Source organism: Agelaius phoeniceus, chromosome 3, assembly GCF_051311805.1.
Source record: "Agelaius phoeniceus isolate bAgePho1 chromosome 3, bAgePho1.hap1, whole genome shotgun sequence".
Classification (NCBI taxonomy): Eukaryota; Metazoa; Chordata; class Aves; order Passeriformes; family Icteridae; genus Agelaius; species Agelaius phoeniceus.
The window spans coordinates 63,118,709-63,134,255 of record NC_135267.1 but is presented as its reverse complement, the minus strand read 5'-3'; the positions used below and the strand labels follow the sequence as shown (position 1 = coordinate 63,134,255).

The following is a 15,547-nucleotide window of genomic DNA, read 5'->3' as shown; positions in this document are numbered from 1 at the left end:
AGCCCTGAGCATCCATGCTATGATTTCAGGGAAAGCACAGGCTTCCCTCTTTTCCTTTGAAGTACCTGTGAAGCAGTACTTGTGCTTTTTGCAGAGCTTAGGTAGGGGCTCATCACAGGCAGAACAGATTGTGGTCTTTTGAGCTGAGCTTTCCTCTCTTGCCAGGTTTGACTTTCTGCATCAAAGTAACATTTTGCCTGTGGAAGCAGTGGGAGTTGCAAGGTTCAGACTTGAAACCCTTTCTGGACTTTGGCACTGCTGATCCAAGTGTGATTCCAACAACCCCAGAGGCATTTGTGTGTGTATCCATGTGGAAACTGGAGGTATTCAGGCCATCATCTCCATCCCTGCTGTGGTTATCCTAGGAGGATTCCCTCTGGCTCTTCCAGGGCAGCAGCCAGCCTCCCTATGAAGTAGCCACTACCCAGCCTGTTCAGCTGATTGCCAGCAGGAGGTCCAATTAACATTTGGCAACATTGGCAGGTCCATATGGAAACTACCACTCTGCCACCCACATTTGAACTTCAGCTTTTTCCTTTCATTTGATTAAAGCACAATCAAATCAATTAGCTCGTGACAGAGTTTCTCCCAAGTTAAACTCCAGATGTATGGCAAGGCAAATGCATGCAGATGCCAATTCATTGTGCTGCGTGGAGGTAGATTATATCTCTCCCATTTACCAGTTTATCCACCATGGATTAGCTGTATTATTTTCCCTTTCAAGTAGGTTAAGAAAAACCAACAGCAACAAAAAACAAAACAAAACCACCCACAAAACACAATTGTGAGAAAGAAAAAAAAAATCCATCTGGTTCAGGTCAGGAAAAATAATAATTTGAGATACTTATTGAAAATGACATTTATAGTGTCAGAATGACTTCTGATTTTCAATGACTACATCAAACCTTTTATCATGCAGTGTCTTGAAGTTTGCCAGTAAGCTCGAGGAATAAGCAGCTTATATTCTATAGTAAGTTGATGACTTACTGCTAATTGGGGATACTAGGAGCTACAAAAACATGTTCATTTTGCTGGCATAAAAACCATGATTTCCAGCTCTGTGCTCTCTGGCAAGGTAGTATGGAAAATCCTATTGTAGTCAGAAGAGGTTTTGAGGTCTCAATAAACCAAGAGGACTTCTGCAGCACATCCCTGCAAGGCAGCAGGGTGCAGTGGGAGGAAAAGAAAATAACTGTACTAGCTAACTGGTAGTTAATAAGCACAGAAATTGTATCCAAATCCACATGTAAGGTAACTGAACTGGGGCCAAGGCACCCTCTGCTGCATTTCTCAATTCATTCATGGTTAGATGAGGCAATACCCTGAGTCACCTGTATTCTGACAGGATGAAAAGGTTTTCCTCACATGCTTCAAGAGTGATGTGGTGATCCCACAGCAATACTGCAAGAAAACTATTGCTAGTGAGAGTACTAGGCTACCTCAGTGCCTTGGTATCAGTGGGGCACTTGATTCTGTGCCCTTTTCCCTCTTGGCTATGTTGTCCAGCTATAGGAGGAGGACTTTTCCTTCATCTTGCCACTCTTAACCTTGCTGTATGACAAGGATGCAGAGCAGAGTTGCAGTGCAGGTGGGTAAGCCTTGGTTGATGTGGGTGAGAGAAGGGATTGCAGCAAGAAAGGCGCAGCACAGTGGGGAAAGAAGAGAACTTAATGTTCTGGTGGCACCTTCTTGTACTTAACAGCCCAGATGTGAGAAAGAATCCCTTAAATATATACCAGTACTGCAGCAGGATTGGGTTAGATCAGTTGTGTAAAAAGGTGCTGGTGAGGGGAGCACAGGTTAGGTCCTTCTGCTGGCTTTTCATTTTCACAGCCAAGAGAAAAAAATAGACAGAAGCAAAAAATACAGAACATCTAAAGTCATAAATATAGTCCTCTTTTCTTTTAATCATGAATTTCTTTAAGTCAAAGTTTTTTAAAAACGGTCTTGCTGCATTCTGATCACAAAGCCTGGAACCAGCAGAAACACACTGCTTAGCTCACAATAAGTGACATTAGACTTGCTTGAAATTATCTGGTGGGTCATTTTTCTGTTGCATTTTGCTCTTATAAAGTTAGTTGTAAGTACTTACCTGAAATAAGTGTTAGTGTGTGCCAGTGCTGACATCTTAGTGTTGAAGTGTACCATGCCCTGGGAAAACTGTGATAGTTTCACACACCTGCCTCAGCCCCACAGCATCTCTGGAGGTCATTCAGAGCACTAAAATGTTTCCTCAGCAGCTACAGAGATCAACACTGCTTATTGCAAGTAGCCTTCCCGGGATGAGACACGTTCAGTCATCTCTAAGCATTTGTAGGAAAGTCAGGGTCATCCACAGGCTGATCTGATCTTCTCTGGCTGCCCACAAGCTTGAGGAGAGGCTGTCCTTTTTGTATATTTCATCTGATTACAGCCCATGTGGCAAGATTCAGCTTTGCAGTGCCCCTGCTAGCCTTGTTGGCTTTTGCAGCAAGATCTCCTCATCGTGGGACAGCGACGTGCAGGATCCATATCCTCACTTCTTGTCCTTCTTGTGCACCCAGCTGATCCTGCAGCTGGAAAATCTTCACCTAGGGCAAATATATGGAATATGACTGGAATATAGTCATGTAAACTATGCAGGTACTATAGCCAGAAGTCCTAGTGTCAAACTTATCAATAATGTTTATTGAAGACAACGAAGTGACTCACTGGGTTTTTGAAGAAGGCAGGTCTTTAAGACACTATCTATACAAATAATAGAGTGACACAAGTCAGCATGCTCCTCTAAACCTTAGAAAGCTAAGATGTTTCTTTTCCCCTCAGTGAATATGTATAATGTTTATAATGATTAATAGAAGGTAGATAAGTTCTCTGAGGTGAAAAACACACTGCTTTATTCTTAAGTAGTACATGGCCTATAAAGCAAATTGTGTACATCTGAAGCATCAGTTTCCTGTGGAGTATTTCAAACAAGAGGAGTAATAAGTTTTGTAAAGATCTTTCTATAAATGCTCTGAAATGTCTGCTGAAATTGTGGGGTATTTTAAATAGCTTATTAATTGATAAAATGTGCTAGCTTGTGAATATATATGTATACACATAATATATGCACTTTTGAATATAAATAAGTTCCTTTTTCTAGACTTATTACTTTATCTTAGATTATTTCAAAAGTTAGTCTGTGATATCTGGCTATGCTTATTCCTTCTTTTCAAATGCATATTTCAAATGAGGGAATTGGTGCAAGGTCCATGGATTAGTAAATTCCCAATTTTGAGCACTTGTTGAACTCACTAGATAAATCAACTCCTTGCCTTTTATTGTCAGAAGGAATTAATGTTGATATCTGTTTTCAAAAGTTTCAGTCTTCCTGAATAGAATTATTTTCCATGAATTTCATGTATTTGGTCAGTTTGAAGCAGACAGATTTCTGTAGCTAGGATGAATATGATTATTTTGGAGTTACCAGTTTTCAGCAGAGGGCAGAACAGGAACCAATGTAAATCTGTATTTCTCTGTGAGGAGCTGTTGGAGCCCTAATTCTCCTCCATTTCTGCTGCTAGGCACAGGGCAAAAAAATCTAGATGAGGTTTTTGTGAAAGTGGTCTCCTGCAATGGGCTGTACTCCGTGACTCAGGAGCATTTGGAAAGATCAGCTTTCCAGTGCTTACAAGCCCATGCTGTCTCTCAGCAGAATGCAGGCTCTTCACACCAGTAGCACAGCATTTCTAAGCCACTGGAGAGAAGAGCCTGGCTTTTGTCCTGCTGCCTCAAGGGTGGGTAGCCTCTCACTCCCCTGAGTTGATATCTCACTGCTTCTGCCAGTGAGATATTGCCTGGCTCCTGCCCCAGGACAGGACTCTACAGCCAACACATCCTGGTCTCTCTTCTTCATGGCTTTACTTCTGAGCATTTGGATTTACTAGAGCTGATTTCACAGAGAAACTGTGTGTTTCTGCATCCTATAGCACCATGGGAGTCTTGGCTGGGAGGGACTCGGGAGGTTACTTGGAGCAGGACTATTCCTGACAGTAGGTGAGGTCAGCCCCAGAAGGAGCTTTGGAGGTTTACCTGGCTGAGCCTTCACATCCTTCCAGGACCTGTTCCAGTGCTGCACTACTCAGCTCCCGGTGGTGTTTCCCTTACCTCTTTTACCTGGCTTTTCCTGGCTGCAAACTGTGGCACTCATCCCTTCTTATGTCAGCTGGAATTGAAGAGATAAATTTTGCTCTCTTGTCTTTCTACATACACTTCAAATAATTGTAATTCTCCCTTAGATCCACAGTTTCCAGCAGAGACTTCTGCATTCCATAGGGGATTGCAATCCCTAATTTCAGGCAAGGCGCCTGTGCAGGGCTCCTTGTGCTGCCCTGTGCCTCTCTGCAGAGCACCCACTGCCCTTGGTGATCTTCTCATCCCTCATCTCTCACCTGGCTTCTCAGGGTGTGTTGGAGGTAGCTGCTTCATTTTAAGGCAGTCTCATTTTAAATCTCTCTAAGGTTCACCTCCTTCTATCACTACTTTTCATAGACTTCAATGAAATTATACCATGAATCTTTCTTGTCAGTACTTTATTTCAAAACATTGGAAATAAAGTTTTTTGGACTCTTTTGTTTGCATTACATAGCTTTCTCACAGAAAAGATTTATTTTTTTTTAACATCCTGGATCAATCTTAAGCCTAGGACAAATATAGGATTCATTACATGTCATTTGTCTGAGAAACAGAATAATAAGATTGCACCATGTTATTATGTGGCTGAATTTGTATCTTTTTAGCAGCTAGGTCACAAGACCAGGATTCAGGAAGCTATTTGGCAAACATAAAATTAAGCACTTAACAATTCTGTGCCTCATATTTTCCATTTGTAAAATGGGGACACTGGTATTTCTTTCTTTGAATAGCATTTCTGATTTAATGATCTGTGATTATCATTACTACTGTTCAGAGTGGCATCAACTTTGTTCCGAATTGGTTATAATTAGAATTTTTAGATGAATCAAAGAAATTACAGGGCCTATACGTGACCAGTTAAGCCCATGATTAATTTTGTGTCTCTAAGTAATGGCAGTTACTTCGTTGTTCATAGGAGTAAAATTTAGCACATTGGAAGTGTTTGGAGGACTACAAATGGAAGGCTAATTCTTCAATAGAAATAAATAATAGTAGATTTCTCAGAGTAGTTTAACTCTATGCTACAGGATGTTGTGGGATGAGTCTTAATTGGTTCACGAAACTCAAAATCTGCTAAGTATTGGCTTTCATATCATTCAATATGTTTTTCCAGTAAAGAAATCCTTCTTTAAGTTTTGGCTGAAGTTCAAAAGCTTATTGTTAAATACACTTTGTTAGTAAGAAGCCTGACTCATGGCAGGCTGTGCTGGGAAGGACTGATTACCAGGGATATCGAACAGACCTGTTCCCATTCCACTGCCAGAACAGTTATCTTTGGAGTTTGTTTAAGAAAGGATTAACTTTACCCAAAAGAAACAGTTTATGTTTTCACATTGTGAGGGTTTTGTTTTCTATGTGATGATAGCTAGTTATTCAACTTCACCGTGGATTGGGAAAAACTCACCCAAACATATGTTGGAAGAAATTCTTCTGTAGTGATAGAAAACCACTGGACTGTGCAAATACATACATCAGATGAGCATCACGAGAAGCAAATTCTGCACAGCTGCAGTTGCAGTGATGAGAAGCACTGAAGCCCAGGGCTGCCTTCTGGAACAGGAAAAATCCATGTTGATGCACACACAGCCTGTTGCAGTCTGGTAGTGGAGGAGTTTAGCTGTTGGGTGCTATTTTGTTTTCCATCCTTCAGTTATTTTTATTTCTTTTCTTTATACAGTTGATGGTTTGGACAAGGCTTCAATTGCTAACTCAGATGGACCAGCCCCAGGATCCCAAACTCCCCCCTTCAAGAGGAAGGGCAAACTCTCCAACATTGGCAAAATCTTTAAACCTTGGAAATGGCGGAAGAAGAAGACCAGTGACAAATTCAGAGAAACATCAGCAGGTATGTCTGTGGCCCTTTGGTGGCAAATAGTAGAAAACACTGTGATGGTCTTGCAGGGTAATATTTGAAAAGCTCTTTCAACTTGTTAGATGGCAAGGATTATTTAGGCATGGTATTTGACATGCAGAAAAACCATTTGATCCTTGGCAAGGAAAAACCGAACCTTGGTCAGCTTCTGTCTTGAGCCTATCCCCTAAAATACACAGCTGATTTGTTTACTGTACATGTCCTCAAATACCGTGGAAAATCTCTCTGTCCTCCTGGTAGTCAGTGACTTGAATTACGAAACAAACCTGGCCTTTGTGGGGACAGAAGTTTGGGGCAGAAGCAGACATAGCCATGCCCAGCAGAAGAATGAGGATCAGCTCTGCAGCCCCTGCCTTCACAGAGGCTGCTCTGGCCCTTCACTTCCCCACTGACAAGGTCTGAAATCAAATGCTGTGATTGACTTATATTCTGTTTGAAAAGAGGGGTATTAAAGGCTGGGATTTAGTTAGCCAAACATAGTTGTTTGGGGCCACCTGAGATGCTCTGGGTGTCCTGGCTGCTCTCCCAGAAGTTTTGATATCATATTTGTCATCCCTGTGCAGACAGCTCCTGGGGCATCTGAAGTGGCTGTAGACATCCATGTTTAGAAAACTGAATACCACCCTGCCTATATGTGTATATGTGTCTTTTTGTCACTGCTCTAGCCAAACTTTCTCTACAAAAATCCCAAAATTCTGGTTTGGGATTCATACATTTGATGTTGTGGTTTCCTAAACTTGAATCTAATTAGAGTCCACTGAGCTTCTGTGAGCTCTCTTTAGATTCATTGTCACAGTGCAAGCCCTCTGTCTACTGTCCTCCAAGGCTGTGGGCAGTAAAGCCAACTCTAGTCTCCTGAAGTGTTTTCAGTAGCTTCCCTGAACTCTTAGAGGAACACTGCTTGACATTTTAAATCCATACCAACCCCTGACAGTTACAGCAAGGAGCTCTATGGTTTGACAGCAAAACTTCTAAAACAAACTTTTTTTTACACAAAAAGGAAAAATAAGCCATTTTGTCTGGTGTCTTCATCACTCCAGATGCCAGCTGAAGTTTTGAACAGATTTCTGAGATCTTCAAATCCTTCTTTCTCTCCTTTTTCTGTTTTTTTTTTTTTTCATTTTCCCACATACCCTGCAACAACCCCCCCACAATTTCTTCTGTTACTGCAATTAAAAAAAAAAATCCCATCAGTCTGAAATCTCTTTCGTCGCTTCCCGTTTCCTTCAGCTTTCCCAGTACTTTTATCATATTGCTGAAGCAAAGTTATTTGTAGTTAATGACTCCTCAATGCTCTGCAGCTTCTCCTGGACAGGTATGTGATTTTATATGCAACAAGTTCTTCAGAGTAATGACCGTTCATAAGCTGTGTATACAGAGATTCCCTAAACTTTCCCAACCTATTAGCATGTGTTAAATTGTTATGCCGTTAAATAATAACACATGTATCATTTTTCAATTATTTTTTTGAAAACTAATATCTGGTAAGTTCATGTTAAAGGTTGTATTTCTTATGTTGTACTGTGTTTCTTCTGAGGGCCTGAATCCAGTCTTGCAAGCATGACACATCAATTCTTATAATACCAAGGCAGAGCATGTGCTAGTATTTCTTTTACAAAAGCAGGAAATTAAGCACAAAGAAATTAAGGTCAACATTTTCAAAAGTGCCTCCTTAGATACTCCTTCTACTTAATTTGCTGGTCTTGTTCATGATGTTGTGGTCCCTCAAGACACTGATTTGCTTTTAAACTGTGCATAGGATCACTTGTGTTTGTGTATGTGCTTCATGTGAGGCTGGAACTTGAATTGAGAAGTAGTTTGGATTGCATTCATCCTGCCTTAGATGGTAATTTCAGGGATGAATAAAAATAGTATTCCCTGTATTTCTTGAGGAAATAGACCCAAGACCAATGGAGACTGAGAAGAGGCATTGACGTGGCAAGCTGCCCCTTGTTGCTTGCTCAGTGACATGGCAGAAGAAACTTGCTTACCTAACTTGAGAAGGAAATGGGAAGACATCCATTCAAAATAAAAATCCTACAGGATATCCTCTTCCTCACACTACTCAATCAGAGGTGTATATTCATGACCAAGTGGGAGCTGTCTGCCTGCCTGCCTGCCTCTTACATGCAGGAAGCCCATTTCCTGGCCTGGGACCATGGGAGAGAGCACCACGATCCTCATTTATTGCCAGCCCCCTTAACAGGACTGCAGCATAGCAAATCCACATGCAGCTGAAGAAAGGGTTTCTTCTAAGACAGAATGTGGGCTATTGGAAGGAACTCTCACTACTTTCTCTGGGTTTTCAATTGGCTTTTTGAAATAGGTCCCTGCTATGGCCTTGCCAGGACATGTTCCATGGAGAACTTTCTGTCTTAGGAGCAAATACCACAAGCATCAAAAAAGGAGGGATGTTTAGATGTTAGATGTCAATATCTGTGCCAGTGTGGGAATGATGGTTGGAATTTTTCCCTTTAGCAACGTGTTTTCCACGCTCTATCTCAGAAAGCCTGTTCTTTGGGCACGGGCTGTATGCTTTTTGCCTAGAGGGCTTTCAGAATCAAGGAAAAACAAACACAAAATGCCATCATCTCAAGGGTTTCTCTCCTCTGCAAAGTTTTGCTGCAGAAGAAAAGACAGCAGTTTGTGTCTTGGCACAAAGTAGATGCCACTTCAAAGCTTCACTGCAAAAGTATATACAGAGAGGGATCAGAAGGCAATTTTAGCTCTTACTAGGTCAGAGAAAAATTAATAATCAGAATGCTCTCAAGCGTCTCTTAGAAGAACAAAACTAAGTACTGGAGACTATCCAGAATCTCACAGCACTCTTTGAGTCAAAGAATGGGTTTTAAGACTGCCTGAGGTTTGCAGCTGCTGACCATCACTAAGCAATCTTTTTTGTGGGGATGAGGAAAGGGGGAGAGAGAGAAGCTACTTTTTGAGGTAAATTGTTCCCATTATTAGTGTTGTTATTATTTGTATTGGGCAAAACAGCAAATATTTGTGAAGGGAGTAAGATTTACTGGAGTAAATGAGGGCTGCATACAATACAATAAATTTATATCCTTTCTTGTAGTAAACCCCATGCACCTGGGTAAGGCCCCATGGAGGATCGAACAATAGGAACTGCTGAGACAGCAACATAAGTTCCTGTCTCCCTGACCCCTGCCCCAAAGCTTATCTCTGTAACCCTATAGGCTATGTTACCTAAACCTTACTATTGGTCAAGTTTGGATCCCCCTTAACCCTATAAAAGGGGCCTACTTTAGCCCATTAGACAGAAGAGGAGCTGTCGCTGGGACCCTTCACAGACTCCCCCAATAAAACCATCACTGTGGAATGCCAGGACCTCTCCTTCTCCTCTCTTGCATCTGCTGCAGCCTCAGCCAAGGGCACCCTACCTTAGCAAGCAAGAGCTGAGATCCCAAGAGAGCTTGCAGTCACTAAAGAGCTGATAATCACCAAGCTTGCTAAGGGGGTCACAGCCCATGGCATCGGCTCGAGCTAGCCCAGCTTTTGGGCACCCTGCCTCCCTGAGGACTGGGCTCCCAGGCTATCCTGCACTGCTTGAGAATAAGGCCAGAATAGAGGCTTTATTATACTTTCTGATGGTTACACCTGAAGTCAGGGCAATTTCTGCTGCTGACTGATTTTTACCTGAGATTTTCTGATTCTTCTGGATCATGAGACTGGGGACTGCCTGCCTGCCTCATCTCAGCCTTCTTCAGTAGGCAAGGACTCAGAACCAGTTACCCTCATAGTCAGGACTGATCTCTGTAAAAAATCTCAATACACACATGTACACAGACAGAGAAATTGTTCTTTACATTTTATCATTGCTTAAAGTTAGAAACAGTATGTTGGTGTTCATGTTGAATTTTTTTTTGACCCCTTTATATATACACATATATATCTACATATCATATATATGACAGGCATGTTGAGATATATATATATATATTCACATAGATAAACATACATTCTTATATACACATATTGCAGAAAAATTTGTGCTGATAGCATCATCTGGTCACTCAGCCTAATTGCACAGAGTTTTAAGAATCTCAAACCAGTCAGCTGAGCTAACTACTTTTGACTACTGTTATGTTTCAGTAAGCTCTCCTAAAATGATAGAGTTACAAAGTCAAGCATGCAGAAGTCAGGAAATGTTTGAACGATGGTTCTGGGTGACAGGATGGTACAAAATACTTTTGTATTTTGAATTACACATTTACTATATAAATGTGAAATATATTGCATAATCTAAAATAAACCAAATATATAGCATATTCTTCAATGAACTGTATTATTATGATGAGTCCAGGCTAACTAAATAATGCCCAGTATAAGTTCCTAAGTTGACAGGCTACTCATTCCTCTTACACAAGGGGACATATTTTTGCCACTTTGATTCAAATTAAGATTCTGCCTTTTTCTTTGTATGAATTGAAATTATGGTACTAGTAGTGAACACTAGCTTGATTTTTCATGTTCTATCCATGGGGCCAATAATGTTTAAAATAAATTAGCTTTTCAAACTGAATTAATTGAGCTTAATCAGTTTAAATAAAACCACCAATCATGGCTAACATTTTAGAAGATGGAGGACTGGGACTTAAGCTTCTTATCTGTTCACAAATTTTCTAATATGTGAAATGGAGATAGTTATGTCTCAGGGTTGTTATGAAACCTGTGTAATTTATGAAATGCTTTGAGGTTTTTTAGTTGAAGTGTAAGAGGTTCATGCCTTTTAATGACAATTTTCATTTCCCATGATAATTAATTCAATACAGTTGTTAATTCAGTGTTGTAGAACTGAAAAAAATATATCATCCTTAAAACTAGAGAGACATTGACGGGGCAAGGTCTAGATCCAATGTTCTTAACTTGATGGAAACACCATTGTTGTTTTCAGGTGGCATTGAATTGTCCCACAGATGTTTAAGAGATCATCTCATTTCACTGTCCCCAAGAAAAGAGATGTAAAAAGGAAACAGAGAGAAAAAAGAGAGTGGGACTTAAATAATATTTGTAATGCTGAAATAATAATAAAACAATATTTAGAGTGCCAGCAACAAAACAAGTATAAAGTGCATGTGTACGATGCTCATCCTTCAGGGCTGTGTCAAAGGAGATTTCACCCTGCTTGTGAATGCACCTGCTCTTTAGAAAGACCAAGACACTCCATCCATGCCTGCCCACATGGTCCTCTGTCTCCATGACCACCCATCTCTCTTAAAACAGACATTGTGGGACTGCTCCCCTACATGAAAAACTCTTTGCAAGCCTAGGGTGTGTTCCTGTGCCAATGTGTGGGACAAGGCACATGCTTTTAAATATACAGGGGAGAAACTGGAAGAGCTTGTGAGTAATTTGTGTGTGGGACCCAAGGCAGCCTAACTTGATCAGAGTTCACATTCTCCCCAAGGAGGCTGGCTGTACTGAGAGTCTGCAGCCACACTCATGGGCTCCTTTATGCTGTCACATGAGAATGCTGCAGAGCTCTGACCTTTAATGGACAGATCCCTCAAAGTACCTGAGTATATAGACACAGACTTAATGCCAGCTTACATTCTTGAGCCAGTAATGCTTGCATTTGTGAGCTCTTGATCTCACAGGCATGAGTAGCTGGAACTGGACTGGTTAAAATGTTTACTCCCTCCAGCTCTTCTGCCAGGAGTGGGTGCTACTTTGATGGGGAAATGCATCCTGTGTTGAGGAGCTGCTGAATCCCTGCACTTTGCAGTGTGAGAAATAAACCTGGTACTGTAACTTCGGAGAGCACAGAATCTGAGGGACTACTGCAAGAGCATGTAATGATAGAACAAGGGGAAATGGCTTTAAACTGGAAGAGGGTGGGTTTAGATTAGATGTTAGGAAAAATTCTTCACTTTGAGGGTGGTAAGGCACTGAACAGGTGGCCCAGAGATGTTCTGGATGTCCCATTGCTGTAGGCATTCAAGACCAGGTTGGATGGGTCTTTAAGCAACCTGGGTTAGTGGAAGGTGTCCCTGGTCATGGCAGAGGGGTTGGAATGAGATGGTTTAAGTTCCCTTCCAGCTGAAACCCAAATTCTGTCATTCTGTTCAACCATCCCCTTCACTGATGGAGAAGGGGAGTGGGAAGCTGTTAGCAGTGGTGCCTTCAGGCACCTGAGGTCAGCCAGTCTGGTTGTGTCAGCAGCTGAGCACCTGCTGCTGGGAAAGGTGTTTTGCTGGGCATGAAGGGCAGCTTTCTCCAAAGAGTCAAACTGCCTTTCTCCCTGCCTTCCCAGGAGCCTGTCACTCCTCTGTATGGCTGAGCCACTCCAGCTGGGCTGGCACAAGTGAGATTAAACACTGCACAAGGTATTATCACTCTGCATACAGCAATTATTCTGACCCTAGAGGGTGTTTGAATTGGTTAATGAGACAAATAACCCTATCCCATAGCATTAATGAGATGAAGTCCAGCACAGCTGGACTTCAGCACATGCCCTCAGCTTGAGGTCCAAATGTCACATGGATTTTGATGTCTGTATGAAAACAGAATCGAGATGGGAAAGTGTGAGACTACCTTTTCCTGACAGGGGAGACAGGACTTTACGAGTGATGCTCACATTTTGTGAACATTATGCACCATGGTCCCGTGGATCATTACAATAATCTCCCAGATCACTGCATCAGTTTGGGGATGGGATACGATGTGGAACTACTCTATTCTAACATCTGTAAATGCTTTTCCCTATAAAACTGTTCAGCAATTTTCCCATGGGAAAGAAACATAATAATTAGAATGCTTTGTGCCACGGTCTTGGGGGTTTTGTGTATCAGGTTGTTTGGGGGTTTTTTTGACATAAAAACAGGATCTGTATTTTTTTTCCATGAAAGTCAACCAGCATCAATCGATGAGGATGTTACTTCCTTTTAGAACACAACTTTCTGGCTTCTGTTAAAGGTTGTTTCTGTTTACATCTCTTTTTTCCCTTTAAACAGCTTGCATGTCACAAGGGATACTCTGTGAGTTTCTTTCTCTGAGCAGGATTTGTGTCTCGCAACTCAAAACCTGTACAAAGCAGATGAAGATATCTCCAACTGAGCTACTCAGTCTAGTCAGTGGGAAAAATGTACTTTTACATGTTAAATGCCTATGCTAGGATGAGTTCAATTTCACCCTGAAAGTACCTTTTTCCATTGACCATAAAAGAAGCCTCAAGGAGACTTGCTGAGCTGAAGATACTGGAGCACATGAGTCCCCACTTTCTGTGCCTGAAATTGCAAGGCAATATTTTCAGAGACTGTCCAAGAAAACCCAGACCACTTCTTCTGCAGAACCGGAGGAAACAAGAGTTCTCTTTCTATAAAATAAAATCAGTTCTCTACATTTTTTTCACAATCATCAGCAGTATGAGAATAAATCTATTCTTAACTGTGCTTTTTCTTTAGTGTTGGAAAGGAAGATTTCGACAAGACAAAGCAGAGAGGAGCTGATAAGAAGGGGAGTGCTGAAGGAAATGCCTGAGCAAGGTGATAACACATTAACTAGAATTTAGCTACTAAGCACTAAACATGTATGATAAAGCCACTGTTGCATTGTTTCCATGTAGTATAAATAGGTATGAGGGGACCAACTGAGAAGTGTGAGAGGTAATTTGGGCCAGCTGACAACTGAAGTTAAGTCAAAGGATTTGTGTTCTGTAACTGCTTCTGCCATAGGTGCCCCAGCTGACCTCTGGTCATATCCTGAAGTATTTTAATGCTCCCTGTAAATAATGTGACTTCTGTGGCTCCTGCCTATTGTTTGCCAGAATTTTTTTCTAATTAGTGATAAATCTATTTTTGAGTCAAGGTCTGCTGTCTAAAGCCACTAGAGTATAAAATGAGAAACTTTTGCTGAAAAATTATGGGCTTTGGAACCCAGAAAAATGAATATAATGCATTTCAGGTATCAAAAAGTACAAGTGCTGGGATCAAATGGATCCTACTGCTATCACAGAGGCCACAATCACAAATGGTACCAGCATAAAACAGTGGGCAAGAAATCACTTGTTTCAAAATGCTCTGAGTTTTAGTATCTGGCATTAGCCAGAATTTACATTTTGAAAAGCATGAGTAAGCCAAGGTAGATACCTCTGTGCTACATCCAGTTCTGTTTCTAGTGGTATTCTCTCTAATATTCTTCATCTTTTATAAATATAGATCAGCTAAAAGTCAAGTGAGTAAAATAAATTTCTGTTGCTTAAATTAAACCATTTGTCATTTTGTCAAGGAGTCTAAGAACTCCACATTTTCCAAAAAATAATTTTCTCCAAGAAGTTGTATTTTTCTGTGTGGTCTGAAGAATGAGTAAAGTATCAGTGTGTATGGGTTGTATCATACCCATAGATACTTAGAAGTAAAGGGTCTGTTTGTTGATGTGTGACGTCCCTTGACCGTACAGAGTTTGGCTAATTATCAGACTATGACGTTCAGCACAGCTGGCTTCTGCATTTGTCTCTGCTACTGTCATTGTCTTAAAACAAGGCTTGTAAACTCTCCGTACCTCAGTTTGTCCATCTGTGGCTTTGTTGTGGGTTTTGCCATGTGCTTTACTGGGGACCTGTGTGACCTTGTCCTTTGAAGGTTGTAAATTGTAATTACAGTGGGAACAGTTAATGAAATGTAGTAACTTCTCTGGTTGGTTACAGTCTGAACATAAATACTATAATTTGTGATAAAATTATGAATACTTTGGTCATCAGTGTCCTTGACCCTCTCTTCCATTCTTAAAGGAGTGGGACTTTGAGTTCCTTACAAGGGTTGAGCAAAATGAGAAAAGGATATAAGTATGAACAATTTTCTCTTCTTCTTCTCATATCAATCTGCGTTATCTTCATCACATTGTGCTTCATGTTTGATGAAAATTGTAATTTTTAAGGACATTTTGAAAGAATATGGGGTTAGTTTGAAGGTGCTAAAAATAGAAAGGTAGGAAAGACAGTTGAGGAGTGTGAAGGTAGAAGGAATGGCTATGAGGATGAAAGCTAAAAAGGAAATTACACGGAGACTTGAAAAGTGAGAGGTAAGAAATGTGAAGAAGTGACAGCGAAGAAGAATGAAGTGGAAAGTGGCAAGTGCCACTCGGAGGCAGGAGGTGTTTGCAGAAGCAAGACGTGAATACGAGGTGGCAGTGTCATATGTGGAGGTGGAAAGAGTGGATTTCAGAAGCCCTGGAAGAGAGAAGCTGAAGAAACTGAATGTTGCAGTTAAGGTAAGTGCAAGTGTCAGCTGTAGTAAATTAGACAAAGTTAGGAAGGCAGAACTCATTTTTTTTATAAATCAAGTTGATGTTACTGTGCAGAAAGTAATGAAACAATCACCTGAGTGGGGGCACCCAAGGTGGTAGGACAGAGACTGCATAATTGTGTTGAAACCAGGGATGTGCCAAACATCCAGGTCTGTCTGATAACACACAGCAAGGAAGAGAAGTGGAATTGCCACAGTTAGGGAGGAATCAATGGGAGGAATCAGAGGAAATGCCATGTAGATTTGCTTACTTTTT

At 41.0% G+C, this 15,547-nt stretch overlaps 1 protein-coding gene across 5 annotated transcripts in view; it reads left to right on the top strand.

Moving 5' to 3' along the window:
- PHACTR2 (phosphatase and actin regulator 2) overlaps nt 1-15,547 on the top strand; it is a 131,625-nt gene that overhangs the window by 79,568 nt on the left and 36,510 nt on the right. For all 5 annotated transcript variants that reach the window (XM_077175451.1, XM_077175447.1, XM_077175449.1 and 2 more), the window contains exons 2-3: nt 5,834-6,001; nt 13,453-13,533. In XM_077175451.1, coding sequence (XP_077031566.1) covers nt 5,834-6,001; nt 13,453-13,533 — 249 coding nt within the window. The remainder of the gene's footprint in view (nt 1-5,833; nt 6,002-13,452; nt 13,534-15,547) is intronic.